The 25,512-nt window shown below is 42.9% G+C and overlaps 1 protein-coding gene across 1 annotated transcript in view; it reads left to right on the top strand.

The window, feature by feature from the left end:
• The window catches only part of kcnh8 (potassium voltage-gated channel, subfamily H (eag-related), member 8), a gene marked incomplete at both ends in the record, with an annotated part of 51,408 nt that extends 29,137 nt beyond the window's left edge, over nt 1-22,271 (top strand). The window contains 9 exons of the mRNA XM_080515522.1: nt 3,385-3,594; nt 5,634-5,833; nt 7,084-7,333; nt 11,749-11,963; nt 13,953-13,991; nt 15,697-16,001; nt 16,955-17,070; nt 17,287-17,366; nt 21,711-22,271. Of these exons, the coding sequence (XP_080371648.1) occupies nt 3,385-3,594; nt 5,634-5,833; nt 7,084-7,333; nt 11,749-11,963; nt 13,953-13,991; nt 15,697-16,001; nt 16,955-17,070; nt 17,287-17,366; nt 21,711-22,271 (1,976 nt within the window). The remainder of the gene's footprint in view (nt 1-3,384; nt 3,595-5,633; nt 5,834-7,083; nt 7,334-11,748; nt 11,964-13,952; nt 13,992-15,696; nt 16,002-16,954; nt 17,071-17,286; nt 17,367-21,710) is intronic.
• Nucleotides 22,272-25,512: the final 3,241 nt, after the last annotated feature.

Genomic DNA, 25,512 nt, shown 5'->3' on the forward strand with positions numbered 1-25,512 from the left:
GTTTATAACTCAAACACGGAATTATCCAGCCTATTATCCCTTCTATCTTCTTGTCAACAAATGTTAGTCGGCATTGATTCCTCTTCTAACACGCTAACATGACTATCTTTGTATTGTGGGAGATATAGTCAGCTTTATTTATTTATAGAGCACTTTAAAACACTTTAAAACAGCTGCGACTGAAGCCAAAGGGCTTTACATAATAGACACATAATAATAACAATAAAAGGGTAAGCAATAAAACAATAGAATACAGTAACACAAACTATGAAATTGGCAACAAAAGCAGGCGCAGCCTCGCATGGTTAAAATCCAAGGAATAAAAGTGGGTCTTCAGATTTGTTTTAAAAGTGGACAGTGAGGGGGATTGTCAGCTCAGAGCGGAAAGGCGGGGCAAGACTATTCAGAGATTTAAAAACAAATAAAATAATCTTAAAATGAATTCTAAAATGCCAGTGGAGAGAAGCCAGAATGGGAGTTACGTGATCCCTCTTCAGTGCTCCAGTTAGGAGGCGACTGCAGCGTTGTGGACTAACTGGCGATATGTAAGGGAGGAATGGCCGACTATAACATAGGGGGTGTGTTACACTAACCCAGCCCAGATGTAATAAAAGCATAGATTACTGTCTCAAAGTGCTGATGTGCAAAGCTGGTCTTCACCTTTGCAAGCCTTCTGAGGTTGAAGAAGTGGGACTTAACCACTGCCTTTATCTGAGTCCAATTTAAAATCGCAGTCCATTTCCAAACCGAGGTTTAAAATCATTGTCTTCATACGTGGAGCCAGGGGAGTCTTGGGGGGGGGGGGGGGTTAGAAGGGTAGAAATAGTATTATGAAGGGTAGAAATAGTATTATGTGAGTGTCTGTAGAAAATTCCCACATGAAAACAAAATGCAATCTCTATACAAGAGTTGAATCATAGCCTTCTTGCTGTGGGATCGTCGTGCTAACCACTGCACCACTGTGTGGCTATGCTTGATTTTAACAGCTACATTAAACCTGTTATTTCTTCATTGATTTTTATTGATTCTTGCTGTGACAAGAACAGCAGGTGTGAGTTTCTGTGTTAACCGGCGTTAACACAGAAACTCTCTGCTTGTGTGTTGTATTTTTTTAATCTCTTTGAATGGCTTGACTCTCCCTATAATTAATGATGGAGCCTCCAGGTCCTATCCTTCCTAGCTGCAGGTCACTCGTATAATGAGGCCCCTTGGGCTGATCTCTGGTCAGTATCGATGAGCTGCGCTGCTTGCAATTACCTCAGCCCTGCGTCTTCATAACTGGTTCCAGGTCAGCATTGACTGGGTCATGAGAGCGATGCAGATTTCTCTTCACCAATTACTGCATTTCAGTGTCATAAAATAACAGGTCGGTACATGAGGCAGGATTAATGTGTTGTATCCCAATTATGCGTTTCTGATGCTGAAGTGAGGCAGCTATGAGGTGCTTCCATCCAATTACCATTCATCAGTGTCTGCAGCAGATTCTCCTGGGATTAGCTGTGTGTCTCCACACTGGACTGACCAGAGATCACTTCTGGTGTGCAAGTTATTTGATCTGTTCCCAATATAAAAGTCATTGTTCTGGAAGTGGCATGAAGGACAGGTGAAATTATGCTTTGTGTAAGAATTTTATATATATATTTTTTTTTTTTCAATATATACAGTCGTTATCCTATCTCATTAAACATCGGCCAGTAATTGGTGGAGCTGCTGGTTTTATGGTCCGAGTGTTGGGAAGGGGGCTAAAGGCGTCAAAATACAATTTGCATCCTTGAGTGCGACACTTTACTGGTCTTGCTCCATGAGAATCGGTGATTTGTATACTACGATGTGAATGCATTGGATTAGGATAGTCATACAGAGCCATTCTCAGCCGGTACACCTTTACTGGTACAAAGCTCATCAGTATCAATCATACACGCGTGAAACATGTTTTTTTTAGCTTCAAGTATCCTGACCTACATTACACTCCTGTAGAAGCTCTGTTGAGACACTCCATGACACAACACGAGTGGCACTGACATTTTTCACATAATATTCTCTCTCTTTTCTGTGGATGGTCTTCTTCATTTTATTGGTTGTATATAATTAAAAGGTCGGTTTCCACGTGCGGCATAAAAATTTTATATTATGTTTGTTTGTCTTGCTTCGGATATGTTGAGTTTGTTCGGGAGTGTATCGTATTCTCATATTATGCATAAAAAACATAATTAAAAAACAGATGATCATTTCTTGTGCGAGTCGAGACGATCAGAACAAAGCAGACCTTCACAGAAGTACGCAGACGAAACAATACGGAGGGACAGACTGAGGGCTTAAACACACTGGGAGGCAGGGACGACGAGACACAGAAGGCAACAATCAAGAGTAATCAGGGGAGTGGAGGGAGGAGGAGCAAAGGGACACTGAACTCATACAGGAGATGAAAAACAGACATCAGGGGACACGAGGGAATACAAGACGTAAAGACGGGGCAATTGAAAAAGATAATAGGACTATCACAATAGGGAGGGAGGGAGGGAGGTGGTCGCTTGATTGCTTGGCCATTCAATTCAATTCAACTTTATTGATATAGCACCAAATACAACGCAGTCATTTATAGGTGCTTTTTACAGAAAGAAACCCAACAAATCCATATGAGCGACGGTGGAAAGGATAAACTCCCTGGAGGATAAAGAAACTTTTATAGAACCAGGCTCAGAGGTGGTCATTTGGTCAATTGGTCGATCGCAATTGATATTAAGACCGGAAGGCCTGTCAATTGGTATGTAAATAGATTGATGAGTCAGTGGATTGGTCATTCTACAGAGTTAGATCGCTTTGTCAACGTGTGTTAAGAATAGGCAGATTGGTTGGTCCGTCGGTCGGTTAGTAGAGAGAGAGAGGGAGATTCCTGCTGGACTTCTATTTTCAGTGCAGTGTTATTCTCATTCTCAGTTTTATGATCTACATACCATCTTTAGGTGCATGAGCTTTCTTTCATTTACAAGCTATTGCTTGTTTTCAGAATGAAAAGAGCTGTATTTATCCCCGAGGGGCAATTTAAAGATGAATAGTGGTATGAAGTTATTAATATGAAATATATGCAAGGCAATATAACCTAGATGTCAGTGGGAATATCAGGGACCCTATACTTATATCTTATTTAATAATGTCCACAACACAGAATATGTTGTTACCTGGATCTCTGTGTATCAACATCACTTGTTGCACTGAAGTTAGAGATGAGAGGCCACACCGACTGTGACCATAAATGTAAATCCTGTATTAAAAGATGTAGAACCACTGTCGCGATAAAAGAGAATAGGTTAAGAGGTATATCAGTTACTGTTTAATGTGCTTCTAACCATTGTTTTTTTTTTTTTAACGCCACCCTAAAACCAGGATGGCTCCATGAGTTGGGGAAGCGTCTGGAGTCGCCGTACTACGCCATAGGAGGAGTTAATGGGACTGGTAACGGTCCCTCCATCCGCAGCGTCTACATCGCGTCGCTCTACTTCACCCTCAGCAGCCTCACCAGCGTGGGCTTCGGCAACGTGTCGGCCAACACAGACGCCGAGAAGATCTTCTCTGTTTGCGTCATGCTCATCGGAGGTACTACACAAAACATGTAATACGATCGGGACATACATTTATATTTTTACCGTTTCAGCAAGATAATCAACACAATGAGATCGTTTTGATTAGTTGTGAGTCGTGACAGACGTTTCCCGGGAAGTGTGAAGCGCCTCAAACTGAGTTGTTAAGCTTGTTTTGGTTTTGTGGGCTGAGGAGATGCCATCGTGGTCATGTTCTCCCTGCGGACTCTCCCCCACTCCGCCTCAGCGAAATGCTAAATGTCTCGGTCTGCCCGCGGGCGGACCGACACACCACATATCCACACACTTGCACAAACACACTCGTCCCAGCCCTTGTGGGACGACGCAACCCAAACGAACACAAAGCACCGAGTTGTATTTACAACAGAGCAAAGGTCAACTCCGAAAAGTCTGTGGACAGAATTGGATTTGTGTCTCATTACAAATAAGTGAGATGTTTTAGTCGAGAGTTTGGATGAACTGTCAAAAGTGGTGGAATGATTTTACTTTTACATTAAATCTCACTTTCCTTCTCTGAAATCAACCAAATTGTTAATTTTATATCTGTTACATGATACAAATATTGTCCAGGAGTGTGCAACACAGCTGCAGCATGCCGGAAAAAAATGATTGGTGGGTGTAGAAAGTGTAGACATCTTTCAAATGAATCAAATACACTCCTGTCAGTATGGAAACTGATCTTTTGCTGTGAGTAGTATTGTAGCAAGACATGAATGTAAATGTGGGGCTTGCTTGGTTAGTATTTTGTGAGTCATGCAGCTCAAACCAACATGACATTTAAACAAATTTTATTCATTTATATTGTACTGCTTAATAAAGAGACATTTCCAGTTTCAGTTCACAACTAAATGTTGTGAGAACAAAGAAATACTCTGCAATAACTGGAGTGTGATTTTTCTTTTTAATATGCAAATCTAACTAAAGAACAGCTGACCTGCTGACCTCCGTCCTGTTACCTTCACTGATGTGCAGCTTTAATACTATTCAACTAAACTCATCTTTACCCGAGGAGGCCCTCAGTCCTCCTGACAGCGACATTAACAGTCTCTATCCACAGCGCCTGCCATGCATTTTGACAAAATTGTTAATGTTCAGATTTTAGAGCATCGTCACTGGAGGAAGATGCTCTAAAATCGGAATGTTTAACGATTTCAAAATGCATGGCAGGTCGACTGGCCGAGATGTGTGAGATGTGTCAAAATAAGAATATGATAATAACAAAGGCATGTAAACACTTCTCGTTGAGTAACTCATTGCTATTTATTTTTAGTAACTAATTTAGTAATTTCAGTGCTTTCTAATGAGATGAGTGGTATTTACATTCACTTGTGCAACACTGACAATATCTACTGACGACAGAACATATAAGACACATGGCAAAACATGGCTGCCAATAGGTGTTTCCATCAATGCACTATAATTTATTATCAGAGCTTTATTCAACTCATATAGTCCCATTCAGATCAAATATCTCTTTTCCATGGACCCATGGCCAAGACAGTAACAACTAAAGCGTTTTATACATTTAAACTTTATTCCATGCAGTTTCCATGTGGTTCTGATAGTGATCATTGTCATAGAAATAGTATTTAACGTAATGTTAGAATCAGATAAAAGGATCTCCAAAGACAGCTGAACATATATCTGTAGATTTCTTTATGACTCCAATGCAAATTTGAAAATCATTGTACAAACTATAGGAAAACCTGATATCCTGATGTCCCGGTTTAACACTGACCTAGTTTGAACAGGCAGGAGGTCAAATCCCATATATTCTGTAAAGGTTCAGCTGAGATCTACTGTTGACCCTGAAAGACCCCCCACTGCCCCTCTTACTGCAATCTGCCCCAGATTTACATTGAAGTGCAAACATGAATGTTCCTCTGCTGTCCCCCCGAGAAGGAATAAAAAGGCACCTGGAGGGTTTTTCTATCTTGGTTCTGTCTCGACGGTTGCAGGTCTATTTTCTTAATGCTTCATCTTCCAGAACGCTCCCTCATCAGTCCCTCCTCCTCTGCCTCCCCTCACCTGCAGCACTGATGCACGCTCTGGTCTTCGGTAACGTGACGGCCATTATCCAAAGGATGTACTCGCGCTGGTCCCAGTACCACACCCGAACCAAAGACCTCAAGGACTTCATACGCGTCCATCACCTGCCGCAGAGCCTCAAGCAGCGAATGCTGGAGTACTTTCAGACAACATGGTCGGTCAACAATGGCATCGACTGTAATGAGGTAAAAACAACCTTCAGTCGACTTTGGCGTCGGGAGATATTTTCCGTCAACAAGAGCTTCTCATGCATACGCTTAACTTAGCTTCACCCACTGCTCTTTCAATATGCTTCATTTGTATTTTACATCCTCAACAGCACAGCAAAGAAAGATCAATAATTCATCTGAAAGTTCACGTTCTCCTCATTCCTCACATTTGAGCTCATCATGGGTGTGATGATATGATCGATATAACATGATCCCCACTGTGTAGCAGCACGAGGCTGCCCTCAGCACTATCTGACAATGAAAGGGGGGGGGGGGGGGGGGGGGGACATGGCTTTTTATGCATATATTATGTTATGGATTACATGGCGTTTTGTTCAGCTGTGATAGTCCTCTGGGCACTTTGAACTTTTGGAAGTTTAGTTTGTCTCAACTCCTCTAAGCCATTTTCTTTAAAGTACATTAGGCTAAGGTACCGGCTGGAATGGAGGCCCATTTAAGAGTGTTTACAATTACAATGGAGATTAATACGACCCCTTAAATTGACACACACAGACCCGCGCAGACAAAGCAAGGCTTGCAAATGTGACAGTGTGGCAGTTTAAAGAAAGCACAAACGGAGACGCGGGATGAACGACGCCTCGTCTCGACAAGCTGGGGGGAAATGGAGGGAGCCATTCAGCAGTCTAATAGTAACTTGTCCCTCCAGGCAGTGAATGCCTGCGAGACAGCTGTCAGAGCGCAGAGCAGGGCTGAGATGGAGTGATGGTGATGAATCGCCGGCAGTTGAATTATAGATGGGCCTGTTGATTAAAGTCAGCCTGGCTCTGATGACTCATTGATCAACTCTATGTGGCGCTGAGCTCCAGGTTTTTTTGTCCTGACAAGGAGGCAGGCAGAGAGACGACATACAGCCCCCACCCCCCCACCCCCCCAATTGTATTTGTTACTGTATGTTGCATTATGTGAGGCTTGATGTGACGCATTTGTATGCAAGTGTAGAAGTTTACGTTTTTAAATAATTCAGTGATTTCAGCGTCTGTTTGTTCACTTTGGCTTCATCTCTCCTCCAAGGCTCTGTTTTTATGTGAGTTCTAATTCGATTCCTGTTTCCATTCGTACCCAAGGTTGACAATTAAATCTGAGTTCGCCAAGACAATCATTGGAATGATTGAATTGCAGAAGGGTGTTTTCAAGGCTCCCACCTGCATCGCACTCTTTGTTTCTATCCCGTTGCTCGTTTGTCACCGTCACTTCTTCTCCCACAGCTGCTGAAGGACTTCCCGGACGAGCTGCGATCCGACATCACCATGCACCTTAACAAGGAGATCCTGGAGCTGTCGCTGTTTGCCTCCGCCAGCCGCGGCTGCCTTCGCTCCCTGTCGCTGCACATCAAGACCTCCTTCTGCGCTCCCGGAGAGTACCTCCTCCGGCAGGGCGACGCCCTCCAGGCCATCTTCTTTGTCTGCTCGGGCTCCATGGAGGTGCTGAAAGACGGCATGGTGCTGGCCATCCTCGGTAAGATAAAGCGATGAAAAGGGACTTCCGTTGCGGCGGGACGCTCCCTGGGATTTTATTATATTCCTACAAAGGGTATCCTTGCAGCAATGTTCATAATAAAGCTCTGAGCGGCTCATTGTGTTAAAGACGGCCCAGTAAATGAACTCTTTGTTCATAAACAGGAGCATTACGGTGTCCTAAAGGCTATAACTCATTTTTGGAGCAGATTGGTATTAAGCTCATTTTTCAACAATATGCTATCTAACAGAACATACAAAAAATGTGAAGCGGTTCCTCTGTTGCTGAGCTTGGCTTTATGTACGTGGCCAAAATACTGTATATACTGTCCTCAAAGATAAATGCAAGTTGAGTGAAGATGACATGACAGACAACATGTTGGCCTCTGCACAGTGTGTCATGTCACACCCTGGTAGTAATTACAATTTTCACACAAGGCTTTGTAATTCAGTCCACTATTGAGTTTAATCCGTCTGCTTGTGCCCGACCCATTTGATCAGTCCAGTTCTCTGGTGTCTAGTCTCAGCCACTCCGTTGCCGTTCGCCCCAGTTTCCTGCAGCTTGTTGAAATCAGTCTCAATGTGGCACTCGGGGCCAGAATTGTTTGCATTTCCACTCACTGGTTTTAAATTAATGCTTAGTTTGCTAAAGCGCCTGCTAAATCTGCTATCAGCTGCCGGCACCGACTTCAGTGTGATCTACAACAGAAGGAGAGTAACGCGATGCTTGAAAGGTCCAGTTCAGGAGTTGGATAACCTGACAGCAAATCCAAAAACAGCAACGTGCTAAAATAGGAACTGGCCTTTCATTAATGAAGGAAGCAGACGCAGAAACACATGCAGAAGCTGCACATCAGCTCAAACTAACAAAGGATGCAAGTGTGTTTGCATTTATCAGATAATATTAAGAATGCGTGTTAATATTAAAAATCGTTTGTAATGGGGGAAAAAAACAATTCACAAGTATTTTAAATAGATATTTGTGAAGAAGAAAGCTGTTGATTTGCTCCTGAGAACAAACTGATTCAGCTGGGAAAAAGCTTTGTAGGAGAAAGTTTGCATTTCGAAAGGCCTCATCAAAAATATATTAGCAGTTCAATAAACATCAAGATCAACTCCAAAGTCAAACTTTTCAACAACTTCCAAATGAACTCTTAAATACTGCATGCGTCTTAAAATGATCCATATTAGTGTGTTGGTGCAGATGTGGATACAGAAAGTTTGTTGTTGAAAACCTACATGGCCATTCTATTAGATTTGTTTGATTTTTATTTGTGTTTCTTTCTCTACTTTTTCAACATGAAAAAAGTTACTTCCAGAGATTGTTTCGGGCTTCCTCTCGGTTCCTGTTCTGCTGTCACCATCGCAACGTTCTGAAAGCACAAATTGCACTTCTTTTCACTATGGCCAGTTTTTTGCGACACACATTTATCCAAGGATTTGTACTGAATAAAACTGAAGCATAATAACCATTTGAGTTGTATTTTCTACCACACTCTGTTGTATGATGCAGCCTTGTATTGTCAGTGATCTTTGTTCTTTTGCCTTTATGGCATTGTGTGTGCGTGCGTACAAGGTTTTTGTGAGTATGGAGTAGGTGGAATTGTTTACTCCTGTACAGAAAGGCGTTTGTGTGCGTGCATGTGTAGGTCTGATGGACATTGTCTCTTCATTCTGCCTGTGCGGAAGGTCATCCTGACATAAAGTGTCTGACTGAACAGGAAAAGAGCTCTTCTCTGTTTGTGTTTCTCTATGTGTGTGTGTGTGTGTGTGTGTGTGTGTGTGTGTGTGTGTGTGTGTGTGTGTGTGTGTGTGTGTGTGTGTGTGTGTGTGTGTGTGTGTGTGTGTGTGTGTGTGTGTGTGCGTTCAGTCCTTCTACTTCGTCACACTATGAATCCATAGCCAGAGCTCTGTACCACATACTGTAATCTAGAGTGGAGGACAATGTCAGTGGTTGTAAGAGACATGTGAGGATGAGGAGTACATGGGGGCTGGATAACAGAAACTACCCAAGTCAATATAGTGGGGGGAAAAGATCTCGCACAAGTTGATGTGTCTGACATCATGAGGACAAGAAAAGGAGGACGTAGAAAAGAAAAGGTGGAAATTAAAGTTAGATAAATGAAGTCAGTTGGTTTATCAATTGAGAACGGATGAAAGGTTGTGGGATGGATGAGGGAATAAGGAAAAAGAGAGTACAAAGAAAAGCAAGGAGAGAGGGAGAGAAAGGGAGGAAAGGCTTGGAAAGCACATAAAACTTACAAACAAACGAGAGAAAAACAAAGTAAACAGAAAAATGAAGAGACGGTGAGACATAAATAACCTGTAAACAAAGGAAGAACTACAGCGATTTAAAAGGCGAGGGAGAGAAGGTGAAAAGAAATAAAGGAAAATCGGATATCGGGAGTAAGAGAGAAAGAGCGGAAAGTGAAATAAGAAGAAACAAGAGGTTAGAAAGAAAGTGAGAGAAAAGAAAATTAGTAAAAGACAAACAGAGTTTCTCTTTCAGAGTTGGAAAGCAAGAGAAGGAGGCAGAAAAGGTGAAATAAGTTCAGACTGAGGAAATTAGGATATAAGTAGAGATAAATGCTTTAATCAATATGGTCAAAAGGAAGTAAATGTGAAAATGGAGGCTGTGTTGTGGAAATAGGAAACAGTGCTGAAGGAGGAGAAGGAGCAAGGAGAGCAATAATGATGGAGGTGAGGAGGAGTGGGAGGAGAGACGAGTGAAGGAGAACAAGAACTGTCATGACTGCCACTCCATCAGCTGCTGTGTAATTTAGCAGTTCACAATGACCCGAATGAATAATTTATCAGTGCTTTAGGGGCATTAACACTAACGGGGTGCTTCGCTGGGTCTTATATATGAACGGGAGCAGCTGCCACTGCCACTTGAACCCAAGTCAGAAATGCACTAAAAACTGAGCGCCAATCGTCAACAATCATTTATACCAACAATAAAAATGAAATTCTCTTCATTCAGTGTCTCATTCAGCCGGTACCTGTTTTCTGTGCGTTACTGAGTCATTAGTGATTAGTTTCAAAACATTGTAATCGCGAATTTCATCTCTTCAGCTTAATTACCTTCTCGGTTTTTTTGCCGGTGCATTTTGCAGTTATCCTCAACATCTCAACTGTGATAAGCGCAGACAAGTAGGCGTCGACGTTTAATTAGCAGGAGATATTCAAATGGAGGTGTGAGACAATAGAAATCCTTGTTGTCAGATGTGTTTATTTCCTGCTGCCTTCCTGCTCTTTGTTGCAGCGTGCAGTGAGAAGAGCTGCAGGACGTTCGTGAAGTGGAAAATATACTTTCCACAAACCTAAATGACAGTAACTTTACCTAAAAATGGAGTTTAAATGCAAATTTGCCACCATTGATGTATCTTCCCACACCTGAAAGGAATGGCTGCAGTACCAAAACAGTTGCTGTACCATATTGGGAAAATTGTGATGTGATGTATATTAACTGATAAAAACATTTCAAAGCATTGCTGGTCCAAATGTGATTACAATTTTCAGAATCCAATCATGCTAGAGATATAGAAGCAGCAAATATGCTGCATATGTATTTCAATTGGATACAGAATTAAGAAGCACTGTCACATGCAGGATAAATTCAACACCGTTTTGCAATCAAATATAAAGAGAGAATGTTGTGCAAAAACAATTAATTATATTTCACAGTTATTTGGATCAGATCAGAAGATAAAGAGACAATATTGGCCAGAAACTGATTTATGTAATACACTTTGCTTGCTTAGTGCTTCTTTGCCTTTTGACACAGTGCCAGGTAGAAAAAATGTAAATTTAAAATAAGTAATGAAGAAAGTGGAGTTTTAGAAAAGTTATATGTGTTTGCTGAAGTCAAAGCTTTGTGGTTAGTTTGAGGATCGTCACATCACGGTGTTCAAGGATTACATCAGATTGCACGGAGAAACACAAGATCCAGAGTAATATATGGCAATAGTGGTATTTTATCAAAGCTCCGCACTGCTTTTCATGAACAAAGGACTTATTAATGAGCATTATTCATTTCAACTCGTGGTTCAGCCCAAAACACCAGATGAAATCACAACTGCAAGCCTGCGTAGAACTTAAAGGTTTAATTGTGGACTATACTGTATTAGCAGTAAAGAAACCAGCATAGCACGGAGGCAGCTTAACAGAGGGATGCTGACGTGACGCATCGAGCCAAGTTTTTAACAGATAAGAGAGCTTCTTAATGCCTCGGCGCTATTCTGCTCCAAAACCTCTTAGATCCTCCTTCAATAAATGGAAGATCCAACACATGCTAGAGTGCCTGCATTAGGGAATCCAGAGTGTGCATCTTCAACCCTTTTACCAGTGTGTAAATATTGTGCTGTGACCCCCTTTTTTATCGGACCCACCTTGTCGGTGTTTCTCTCTGAGCAGGTAAAGGGGACCTGATCGGAGCGAACCTGTCCTTGGATGACCGGGTGATAAAAACCAACGCAGACGTGAAAGCCCTGACATACTGTGACCTGCAGTGTATCAATCTGAGGGGCCTCTACGAGGTGCTGGACCTGTACCCAGAATACTCTCACCACTTTGTCCAGGACATCCAGCAGGACCTCACATACAACCTGAGGGAGGGACACGAGACACACGTGAGTCCGTCTCTCATACTCGCTAAACAAGACGACAGACTCATACGGCCTCGGATAAATCCATAAAACTTTTGTAAAGCACCTGTCATGCAGCCTTGTACTATTTCAAGGTTTGTGATATTCACTTTTTTACAAATAACGCCTCAATACTCTTTGAATATTATGGAAAGGAAGTGAAAAAAAAAACCTCCAACTGAAGTCAAATCTACAAGAATATGATGCAGGAGAAGCCATTTTCGTGCACTCCGCTCGCCAGTTACATAGTCTGATATATCATGGTGCTGCACTATCATGTGGAAATGACTGATGAGTTAAGAGAGCAGAGAAGCAGGGGCTGCAAATCAGAGGGCAAGAACAAACTCTGATAGTGGATGGAGGAAGCAATTTGAGAAAAGTTTTAAACTGAATGAAGTCTGAGGGGGAGAGAGAGAGAGAGAGGGAGGGAGAGAGAGAGCGAGAGAGAGAGAGAGAGAGAGAGGGAGAGAGAGAGAGAGAGAGAGAGAATAGCTGTTTGCACTTGGCAAAACTCTGCTGCTGTAATTACAGTCAGGTGCTTCTGTCGCCTCTGCCCGAACAACTATTGGCCCACTTATTGCACACATGCACACACACACACACACACACACACACACACACACACACACACACACACACACACACACACACACACACACACACACACACACACACACACACACACAGCATGCCGGAGGGCTTTTAGGTGAGACTAATGTCTGGAGGCGCAACCCAAATCTCAAGCCTGTAAAAAAATTGAGGAAAAAAAAACAAAACAATGAAGACGGCAGGAGGCATGTTCATTTTGCAATTGGCCATTAGTGTGCTGCATTTGAGTTGAACACAGTAGTGTTGGTGCATTAACCCTTGTATGGCGTCCGGGTCTGCAGGATCCATTTACATTTTTTTTTGTCAAAAGAAAAAACACACAATTAATCAATTTTGTAAACTGAGATTCATTGGCCTTGGCTCATTTTCTGCGAAGATCATATATCAGAACTCATTTGTAATGTCCACATACTGTATATAGACCCCCTACGCATATATATTACATGCAGGGTGTCCGGGTCCACTGGACCCAGTGCGAAGAAAAGTGTGGAAATTACAGGTTGTATGTACTCTGTTCTCAGCCGTCCCTGCTGTAAACTCTGTGCTGAATGTCACCAGTGATGAGCAGCTGAGTCCATTTAGGGGCCACTGCCCTTTTAGACAGTGTTCGATATAAAGACCCGGGCTGCCCGTGACGCCACTTCCTCCTTGAACCTTCCAAGTCTCTACAGGGGAACTCAGGAGTATTCTACACGGGGATGGATGAACGTGTGGCCAGTAGCATCAAAAACCAGACCACCATGGGTCATGACATAACAAAAGAAGGGTGACTGTCCAGCTGCAAAATGAGGATCCTACAGCCACTGGAGATATTCTTTGACATACTGGATGCTGTAAAACATTTTGTTCCCTCCTCCCCATCTCATCCTGGGGGGGGGTCTTATTAGCCCACCTCCTGAGTCAACCTGGACATCAGTAGCAATGATACATCTTTCTTCATTTACACATTTGTTGGTTATAAACATCTTTTTTTTTCCTGATTACAACACATTTTCTTTGTTTTTACATTTCATCATAGCCAAAACGGGTGGTACTTCTTAGAAATGAGTTCTAACAAAGAAAAAGGGCACGTAACAACTCTATTTGCTGTTTATATTGCTTATAATTGGGATTAAGTAATCATCTGTTGAGTATTTTAAGGTAAAATTACTTGATTGTGTTGAATTACAAACCGCAAAATGCAGTGGGTCCAGCAGACCCATAAACAGTGGCTGGGTGGCAGAAAATGCAAACGCCACAAAAGCTGGATTACTTTTAATCGGCGTGTATTGCATTTTTGTGCTCACTTTGCAGAACCGGCGAAACAAAAGGCCACATGCTGGAGTTCATTCTTTCATTAATTCTTGTGTTTCCTTTGCCTTACAGGTTAAGGCCAGACTGCCCGCGACAGCTTTAGAGAGTCAGGTAATGCTCAAGTACTCATTGATCACCAATGATCAATACTGTTTATTGTTTATTTGCTCACAAGTAAAATCTTTACTGTGAAAGAGCTTTTTTTTTTTTTTTTTTCAAGGTCTCTTTGAATTTATTTCCGCTTGTGCTGGTTCATGTTTCCTGAAAGGAAAACAGAAAGTCCCGCCATTCACCTACTATTAATGTAAATTAATCTCTCTTAAATTTGTCATTTCTTGCAGCTTCAGTATGGATATCGGACACCATCAGCTGCTTTGATTCTTTCACTGTAACTCTAAATCTCCATCATAGAAGTTCAAACTAGTGACGAGCCAGTTTGAAGAATGCGAGGAGGAGAAAATACAGATATTTGTGTTAGAATATATATTCAAGTAAATTGCAGGTACCTGAAGTAGAAATACTTTTTTTCTTGCTCCGAATAATTGCCTATTCTATAAGGAGCCACTAATTTTTCTTTACAGCCAGCCACTGTCACTGATAACAGGCATAATCACTCAGATGGAGACATTTTCGGATGGGAAAGAGATCATTTCATCCCCACGGAATTAGTTGCCGTCATTAAATCATGAATTCTCCAGAACCGAGTGCAATGAAAATGCTTTCCAGACTGTCGATCTCCTCTAATACTTTATTGCATAATCAATTTATTTGCCAGGGTCATTAACCTCACATGAGCCTTGTCTTTGTCCACGGGTGCCGGGTCAGAGGCCACCGATCGATATGTGACTGCGACCCCTGGTTTCTTCACATTAGCTTGCATTCATGGTATCGTTGCTCTGCATCAAGCAATTTATCAACGGCATGGTACGCAGGCCTTCAACAATAGGAACGGGCCTCTGTGCTTATTAAGTCACAGTTTTCCTCTACGTCTCTTCTGGTTTTTTCAAGGTACCGCTTTGAATGTTGATCTGAGGCTTTTCAGTCGACCGCATGAATCCAGCTGAGCAGACTTCTCTTTGAAGTCACAAATTCATCATTCGATTTCTATGTATTGAAAAAAAAAAAAAAACATTGTGATGATTTTGAGCATCAGGGCTCTAAACTGTCACTATGTGGAGATAAAGCGGGAAAATATGATGTAAACTTTTACTTCGACTATTTAATATTAAGTATTTCATGTCCTGTGTGGGACACTTGAGAGGGTATTTTTCCCTTAATTATCTATCAAGCATGTATTTAAATGGCGCATCTGGCATGTTGCACAGAATACTGCGGTGCTTTGTTGCAATATAATGTGATATAATCACCAAATAGCTTTCGTTAACACACTCAAACTTGAGAAGAGAGTTTTTATTTTATTGCTGTATTATGAACTTTTCCAGTCAATTCATCCGAGATATTTATGCACCATTGATTGTCAAAGAGGTTATTTCAGGTCTACGAAAGCACATTACCTCACTTTGAGTCTTTGCTTATAGAAATGCATTGATCTGTTCAAGACTGTTCTGTTCAATAACTTATGTTCTTCCATATTCATGGGACACATACTTTGAATATCTTTGACGTCTTTGAATGAACTTTAAAGTGTCTTTAGACCAGGTCAGATTTCCTCTTTTTTGTCAATGAAAAATGTAAAATATGATCACCCTGAGTCACTAAGATTCAGGTAATCAGGCTTAGCCTGAGTCGTCTCTGATGGTCGATGTTGTGCAGCTGCCAGCTCTATAGTTGATGTTTAGTTTTCTTTCTTTTCCAGTCCAGGGTGAAAAGAAACGGACGAGTGGGTCACGGCTATCCGCCGATCACCGAGGCACAGGAGGAGCATGAGGATGACGCAGAGGAAGAGGACGAGGAGGAGGAGGAGGAGGAGGACGACCATCGGGCCAGATCTGTGTCTCTGTCGTCGGAGAAGAACCGGGCGGCAAACCTCAGGGATGCTGGCGGGAAGTCTCCGCTGTCTCGACCGGGCCAGAAGACGGCGGGGCAGAACTCCAGCAGGTCTCGGAGGAAGAGCCAGGAAATGAGTCTCACCACGTTAGATCCTTCCAACCTCAGCCCCAGGTGAGCTGCACCGCCATCGATTTGTTCCCCTGCATGTCTGGACCTGTGTCTCTGTGACTCCAGAGCCATGGCTTTGTTTTGTCATTCGTGAGAAAAAATAAATAAATACTTGAATTATAAACTAGGGCTGAGTAAAATGGGTCAAACGTGTGTGATGTTTAGTTCATGAAGAGTCTTCTTGGTCAAATGTAAGTTTTGTCATCGACAATGGAAACTGATAAACACAGTTTCATAGTGCAAAAACTGGCGGTTCTTCTTCTGTCTCCATATTTAACTCAGAGGAGACCTTGTATTTTGTCATGAAAAGTGAAAAACAATCAACAATAAACTCAAGGAAATCTGCATTTTTTAATATTCGTTCCGGTGTGATTCCAATAGAATAATTCATCCTTACTTATTGTCCTTTTTACATAGTATTTCTTGGTTAAGTGAAGTGTGACAACGCCAAGCTCGACCTCTCCTCACATGGTGGAATTCCACAAAAATCTTCATTCACCTGACAATTTTGTGTTTGTAAACACATTTATATAATGTTTTCACTCTCTTAAAGAATAGGTAGTCTCTTTCATATATATCATTCTTGCTCATTTAACTTTTAACTGCAGTGAAACTGCAGGAGCTGAGTAATCAGTACCTTTGCCTCACTGCAGGAGGCAGTACTGAGCAGCCTGTTTTAAAAAAAAATAAATGTAAGACCTTGCCTGCACTGCAGGTTATACTTTCCCAGGGTGGCAAGATACGATTCATGGCTATAAAAATGATCGAAATCAGAAAGAAATTTCCTTAAGAATGAATATGTGTTTCCAAGTTCTATGGTTTGCGTGTGTATTACTCTGAAACTGCCTCTGGCATATGAATCAGTCTTCTGGGTGCTTTGAAAATGTCTAAAAGACTCTTTAAGCTGAATGTAGAGAAGATCTTCAGTACATTCACACCCTTTTGTCTGTATCCAGGATAGTGGACGGCACTGAAGACAGTGAGGGGACTGAGGGCTCGCTGGCTTTCTCCTTCTCTCCCAGCCGAGGTTGTCCCGTCAGTGAACCCACCAGTGCCTCAGCAGCAGCTACAGGTCTCTCCATCACACAACACACAGCAGCACTAACAGGATAATCTTTACATTCCCAGTGGTTAAAGGTTTTTTTTAAATGCAAAAACCTGGGGGACTTTAGCATAAGTAGGCTGATTAATGTCAGCTGTCTTAATGCAACACCTACAGGGTGGAGGTTTTTTTACTTTTTATTTTTCGATGGTCCATATGCTGATTTACAACTTGTGTTTGTCGCAGATTTGCTGCAGATCAGCACTGCAGAATTAGCAGCCAAAGCAGAGGAGACCAGGGGACAACTGCGACACCTGGACCAACAGGTAAACTTCCTGTACGACCGCGTAGATCTGTTCATGTGAGCCACAACAGGACACTATTTTGGTTCAGGTCGGAAAATATGTTCAATTTTTATGGTTAAGAGATGGATGAGCTGCACAAGTCTTACTGTGTGTGGAAGTGTGTGGCATGCCCGCATGTCCATGTGTGAAACACAGAGAGAATTTGTGGTGGGATAGAGAGAAACATCTGGACTCAAGTAAGCATGAGCCACATGGCTGTACCTGCTTGTCAGGCATAAGACCGATGAAGGGATTAAAAGAACTCTTCAACCAGAAAAAGAATAGATAAAACAATAAATAAGGTCGTGATTTGTTGATCTGCAGTGTAGTTTCACACAGGGTATGATAAGCGACCATGTATGTGTGTCTTCTATCGAATAGTTCCCCATGTCAAGCTTGAAATTGTCTCATGCACTCATATACAGACGCAGACTCTCAACCCATGGTTTTGATTGGCAGGCAGCTAATTTGACATGAGCCATTTGGCAGCTGATGAGCGGTGTTTGCTTTTCCCTGCTCGGCCCTCGCGGACTATCACGGGATGGGCAGAGACGAGCCAAACAAAAGGAAGACCGAAGGGCAAAAGCAAATAATACAACGGCATGAAGCCTTTTTCTCTCTCTGGAGAAAACCTGCTGGTTGGAGAACACAAGCAAAGACCAACAAAAAAAAAAAAAAGAAATAGTGATGAAAGAAGCCTGTGAGAGACAGTGGTGCAGCACCTTCACAGTTAGACACATTGGTTCTGTGGTGTTTTCTTTCTGTCTCTGTGGGTTGCTGCTGTTTGACAGGAAGTCTCTCAGCGTGGTCCTGTTGCTCGTTAATCCACACTTGGATCCATCTGCACTGGCCTCCAGGAAATGAAAATAAATGTTTGGTTTAAATCTTATCTGCTTCACACACACACACACACACACACACACACACACACACACACACACACACACACACACACACACACACACACACACACACACACACACACACACACGAGAAAATATGAACCAAAATGAGTTTTGTTGCAGCTCGTGATTAAATAAATAACTTAATGAAGATTTGCTTAAATTTGTGTGGAGTGTGCAACGTGTTCCGATGCAAACTTCCACACACAAAAAATCACAACAATGGTGCAGATGTGCCTGCTTTGCTACGCCATAAATCAAAAGGTACTTTCCAGTTTGTATACATGAACATTTATAACATTTCATTTTAGCTCAGTTTATCTGCAGCTTTTACCTTCTGAACCCCAAATTGGCCAAAGTTTCACGTCTATTGATGTTTGTTAATACTTTTCTTTGACCCCAACCAAATTGACAAATTAACCACATTTTTAATAAACGCATTGTGTTATAAACACAGCGATAAGTTGTGGCCTGTTACCTTTGGCCTTTACTGTAAAACAACAGTGGATCTCTAGCGGCAGATGAATGAGGCATTTCCAGGACTGAGAAGAGGCCTAGCGTGGAGAAGTTATAATGGAGAGCTCCACAGGAGGGCTGCAACAATGACACCGCTGCACGAAAAGTGTGAGTAACAACATTGATAATCGCTGGAAGAGGAGTGCAGGAGCACGTGGGAACATGGTGCACCTGCTGAGCGAGACACACATGTCTGCTCAGCAGTAGTGACCCATTTTTGTTAATGAACTGTGAGAAACGCAGTCAAACGCCAACTACAGGCTCAGATCATTTCAATGTTCATTGAAAAGAAGGAATTGTTGAACAATTAGAGCCACAAGCGTATGCTGATCATATCTGATTTTACATGAAGTCAAATGGACTTCCTAATGGAATTTCATATTAAATAGTGTCAAGACAAAAACATTTACCGAAAGTGAAAGTGAGACTTTATAAAAACCCATTACTGACATACCAGCTAGGGCTAGGGTTGCACATACATTGCAAAAAAAAAAAATCTAATCACTCCACAAACAGCACACTGTTTTATATCAAGATTATATATGAAAAAAAAAGTGGAATTATGTGGACGAAAGAAAAGTTCTCTCAACCGAGAACAGGAACATTATTGCCTCTGTGAAAGTAGAGTTTATTGCAGACATATTGTTTAATCCCATGTTGTATTGCCTCGCTTTATATTGCACCTTGTGTACCTCATGAAACGAGTACGGTCAGTGTGTGAGGATGAAAAAACCAGTATGCATAGAATGACCTTGCTTTCAAGCCCTGATTTAAAATCTCTTGTGTACATTAGCATTAACATTGTATTATTCAACAATGCTGTAACAGATTTCTGGCAGGGTCGAATGCTTAAAATATACCTGTGGCTGCACTTGGTTCCGGTCATCCCCTCGCTGTTGCTTTCTCCAACGGTCTCCACAGACGCTTGTTTGTGATGTGGGAGTAGCAGAATCATGTTGACAGCGTGTCAGATTGAACTGGACTGTCCTGCCACTCTCAGCTTTTCTATTTTTATCTGAACCAGAGTTTAGATTCAGGCTTTTATCAGCCACTTGTGAGAGGCAGAGACGCGGGGGGGGGAGGGTGTAAAAGAGGTAGAGAGGCTATTCAGCTGCATACAAACTGTGGTTATTGTCTGTGACTCGTGAGAAATCAAACATATGCGATGTAACAAAAGGACTGGCATTTGTGTATAAAAAATTCACATAATTAAGTATGTATGGGATGTATGGATCGTGAACCATGTCCATGTAACTGACATAGAGAGTCCTGAGCTTGCTACTGGTCGTTCTTCCATCATACTCGCTCTGCCCGCTCACCCCCTAACAAATCCACGCTGCGCCTGGAGCTGTTCCCACCTGCAGTTGTGTGTCCTGCGGCGGGCTGATGTTGCATCCAGCCGCACTGAACTGTGTGATTGGCCTGATGAATGGTCACGAGAGCTTTGACTGGCAGGAGCAGATGGCACGCTGGCAGGGGCTTGGCGGTCGTGCCCTCTCCGGACACGCCACATGTGCAGAGCGACTAATCACCAGCAACCTTCTGCGGTGTAATGACCAATTATAGCGGCTCGACGTTGTGCAACGGACAAATAGTTTTGACACACAACAGTTGACCTGAAAATCCCAAATTTATTGCTTTGAACTGTTAATCCTGAGGCTTCTGAGGTCATTGCGTGGAGAAAGAGGCTACATTAGGATTGATGAAGCAAAGTGGATCGAGACTCTCACAACTTCTTATTGTTCCAAAATATATGTTGCGTATTCTCAACAGGCCACAAACAGGCCCTGAGCTCAAACTCAAGCCAGGCAGAGCGCTAACCACAACACAGCTCAATATAAGTTCAAGATAATCACGATAATCACATCATTTTGAAGCTTATTTGAATTATGACCTCTAAAAAAAAAAGCCTTTTCTGGCCGATAATTGATATTGATGTTATGGTTTGGCTTAATCCCTTTCGTCAATAATTCAGGCTGGATATCCAATAGAAGTATTCTTGTCACAATCAATTATGAGTTTCACAGCTGGGCTGTACATGGTTGTGTTTTGGATCTTCAGATCTGTGGACATTACCTGTATTGTGAAATATGTTGCCTTGATGCAACTGCTTTGCTGCTTTAAACTTCCATCAGGATTTGGGTCCATTCTTGAGTATTTCACTGTAAGAGCTTAAATTGGATAAAGCGGTATAAGCAATGGACAGATTACTATAAATACATCTGAGCCACACAAAGAACAATTGTCAGGAATGCGAGCATTGCTAGCATTATCTCATTATCATGCGGCTCGTGGTACGATCTGTTTTCACAGTTTGTTACCTTACTGAGGTGTTTCATCCATCCATACCCAGCTAACTTAAGTTAGCTGCAGGCGATCCCACGTGACCGTGGGTAAGAGCAAGCCGTCACGGAGCAGACAGAAACACACACACACGCACACACACACACGCACACACACACACCCTGGGGCAATTTTGAGCCACCAATTAATGCCATTTTTTGGGGGGGCTGTTGGAGGAAACCAGAGAAAAGCACTCACACATAGAGAGAATATTAATTCCACACAGAAAGGTCCCCCCGAAATCCAAACTGGGACACAAATGGACACCTTCTGACTGAGAGAGCGCTAACCCCTGGAAGAATTCAAATTGTGCGTTTTCCCTACTGTGGAGATTCACAAACCCTTGAATTAATCGCGAGATACTTAGAGCTAACCCCTCAGGGTTTGTGTTTCATTACAAACTCAGACCGGGTTTGTGAATTTGAATGCTCCTCTTGCAAAATCACTCGTGCAGTCCACCGTTTACCATAAATCCTACTCCTGCTACTGCTGGTGATGTCCATTGTTGAATACATGTGGTTTATTTTTTTTTCTTCATAATGTTTGTTTGTGTTTGTGTGTGCAGGTGAGCACCCTGCGGAGGGAAGTGTCCGACCTCGGGCAGGTCATGAGGCGAATGGTTCAGCTCATGGAGACTCTCATGCCACCAGTGCCGCATCCCACCGTAGTCTGCCCGACCCTCTGCTCCCCAGCACACCACGCCCACCTGCATCACCCCCCCTCCCCTCAGGCTCATACTGCCTCCGTCTGGACAGACACCCCCACCTCGCTGGCCTCCTGCCCTTTCACCAGTCCCCAGCAGCCTGGTGCCATGTGCCACGTGGACTCCCTCACCCTGAGACCCCAGAGCCTCCAGTTGAGGCACTTGGTTGCCCCCCAATCCACTTCCCCTCTTACTCTCAGTTCATCGGCCCTTCAGCTACCGCTGTCCTCCGTCCTCCCAGAGCCTCGCATGCCTTCATCGTCCCTCAGCTCGCCCGATTTCGCCCACTACAGAGACGGGGCGTCCAGCCCCTTCAGGTCAACAATACACAGTCCTTCACCTGACATGGGGGAGAACCCGGGGTGTTCCTCCTCCCATACTGCACTTGAAGGGCTCTTCTACAGCCCGACCAAGAGTTTGTAGCAGGCCTCAGTCAAAACCTCCCTGGAGTCTGGGGGACTTATCGGGTATGTGGTCGAATTAAACATGAGACAAATTCACTACGGTCCCTTACATCGCTGGAAGATGTTTACAGGGATGCCATGCAGGTTTGTTTTAAAGGCACGTGTTTAAAAATCCAGTTGCATGAAAACGAGAACAGAGTGTAGGTGTGTTAGCTCTACAGTATAGAAACTTAGTGTTAGACCGTATGTAGAGGTTTGGGTCAGCTTTACGGTGGGTGGGGCTCTCTGAGTACCCCTTCCCCCTCCACATTGAGGCTCCATCAGTGAGCGGGACAGTGCCATAATAAAGGACAAGACGGATGCATTGGAGGAGGGGGAGAGTTGCTTTTGTGCTCTGTTTTTTTTTTCTTCTCTTATTCCTCTTCTTTGCTCCTTACTGGACATGGTTTGAGGCAGGCTGTGTTGGCTGGGAAAACAGAGGAAGAGAAAGCCTCGTGAGTACTGGGTTAAGAGACAATTAAGAGTGGTGGTGGTGGTGGGTTGGGGTGGGGGGGGGGGGGGGGTTTCCTCCCACAACCTCCTGTCTCTGCCACCCCCTCTCCATTTAACTCTACTTTGAGTGCTCACTCAACCCATGTGAGATGCTCTGGATTTCATGGAACTGTGACTGGTTGGACTGGGAGCACAGGATTGTGTGAGGAGAGAGCTGGGATGCATTGTGCTCTTTGACGCTGGCCCTCGGGGACGTGGGGGGAACGTGGGGGGGGTGGAGGAAGGTGGTTATGGAGGCAGTGGGGGTGGTGGGGGTATGTTGTGCCTTGGGCAAAACGGTCCCTGCTGTCGCCTGTCACACACAGGGACTCTTTCTCCCTCCCTGGTTCTCTTTTCCAGTGTTCCTCTCTATCCACCACCTCATTCTCTCTCTCTCTCACTCACTCTGCATGCCTTTCCGAGCCTTTTGAGTAGTGCCTGTAGACACACATTAACATGCTGCATGTCACCTTGTGGAAATCCAGCTTGCCATTTATCTATCTATTTAAAGGAAACACAGTTCAATCTTTTAATAACTGGATATGGCATTTACCGATGCGTATTTATTGGATGTAGGTTCAGTTTTAACAACTTCATTATTTTAGGGAACGAGGTACGTGACGTGGCCCGGAGCAAATACTACCAATACTAAATTGGTTCACGATCCACAACGGAGGCTGTTTCCCTGATTCACCCAGGGCTACCGGCGCCAAGATCCATTTTCTCAGCTTGCGAGAGCGGAGGCAATATTCCCACCCGAAAGCACAATAAGGAAATAAAGACACTTTTATATTTCTATGAATGTAACAATACTAAAGATGTATTTTTTTACCTCAAACAATGCAAGAGTGCGGGGCGGCAGTGAGGAGTGCTGCTGTGGCGAGGCGGCGGGTCACAGCCGTTCACTGGTATCCGCCGATGCAATCTTAAACCAGGAAAAAGGTCATAACTCTTTGTCCCAACAGATCTACTTGTTCTCTTTTGAATTCATGTAGGTTGGACTCTGCTTCTCTGCAAATGGAATGTACTGTAATCAAACTTCTTCTTTCCTTTAACATTTTGATATTTATTAGATACAAAAGAATGGAGAAAAAAATGTTATGCTAATAAACAACAGATTCAACTGTTACTTGTTGGCTTTTGTATATTTATTTTTGTTCCGTGTTTGTGAGTGTTACCCTGATTCAATTATACTCAATTACAAGTTGAGGTTTTTAAAACCTGTCCAAAGTTTTAGTTACCATTTCACCTGACTGATTACATTACCAAACTTTTGACAAGAAATATATCATATAATACTAAAGTCATTTGTTTTGGAAATACATTTAAACAAAGCTGAATGTTTTTTCTGTTGAAAAAAAAGAAATTGCCTTAAGAAAAGTTTGTATTTTCATTTAAATTGAGTGTTCTGAGCAGTTTGTTGATTTTAAAAAGCAGTTTGCCAAGGAGTAATTTTACAAACGTATGATTGACTTTGCGATTCTAAAATGTCATTTGTCTAAAAAGAAAACAAGACTTACGTCCAGTAATGTGAACATTTTTAAACCTTTCCTTCCGCCACTGCTTATTTGATGCCAACACATGCAGGACATCTATGATTTCACATTAAGCAATGGTAAATTAACATCATAGAGCGGATTGTGAACAACTAAATGTCCTCAGGCATTCAGGTTGATGAAATAAAAATAACATTAAATTATGATTTACGGATAAACTGTTTGGATAGGATCAGAAAAACATCCAATTTTGAGCTGAATTTGACAGAAATGTAAGTTTGTGTAATACAAAATGTATTTTTATTCCATAAATTGTGCGTAAAAAGCACAAACGTCATGTTTCCGTGACAGCGTGCCTGAGGCAACCTCACATCGGTGCCATTGATTTACAGCTGATGTGATGCCGACTTTTCCTCCTGGACTCGAATGTCAGGTCTCTTTCATGCAACACAACTGTTGCTCGCACGGGTTTACAATAGTATTGTGTATTTGTTTTGTGCACCTGTGTGTGTGTGTGTGTGTGTGTGTGTGTGTGTGTGTGTGTGTGTGTGTGTGTGTGTGTGTGTGTGTGTGTGTGTGTGAGTGTGTGTGTGTGTGTGTGTGTGTGTGTGTGTGTGTCTCCTGTGTGTGTGTGTGTCTCCTGTGTGTGGGCAGCAGCCGCGGTTCATCTGAGGTGAAAGAGCGTTTAACCTGTCACGTCTTACCGGCGCTGCAGGCGGGAGGTGAAAACTGAATTCGCACGCATGCTGGGGACGAGGCCGACTCACCTGTCAAAGGTCCAGCTGCTCTCACCTGGTCGAGATGCAGTGTGTGTGTGTGTGTTTCTCTGTGTGTCCCGGATCGGGGAAACGCTGGATGTTTTCTTGCTCAGACGGAGATGAGTTGAGGCACCGGCGCAGCCGTTGTCGAGGTGTGTAAGTGTCAACATCAACATAAACACTGCCATCAAAAGCTTTTCAAAGGAGGCGGATGAAGACGCGCGATCAGAGGACTCTGCATTCGGAGCCATTCCTCTGTGTTTTGGTGTTGCTGCAGGTGGACACAACAGTGTTTGCACTGGGAACGATTATTTGTGTGTTTAGAAGCACCTCCAGCACATCTGTGGGAATGCTGTCATTTCGCCTGAGGTCTTGAAGACCCATTCATATTTAATGGGGTACAGACAATCCCATCCACACTGTTTATGCATCGTTTTATCCACCTGCTCGCAAGCTCATCTTTTATTCACTACTT

The sequence above is a fragment of the Blennius ocellaris genome (assembly GCF_963422515.1).
Source record: "Blennius ocellaris genome assembly, chromosome: 20".
NCBI classification, from domain to species: Eukaryota; Metazoa; Chordata; class Actinopteri; order Blenniiformes; family Blenniidae; genus Blennius; species Blennius ocellaris.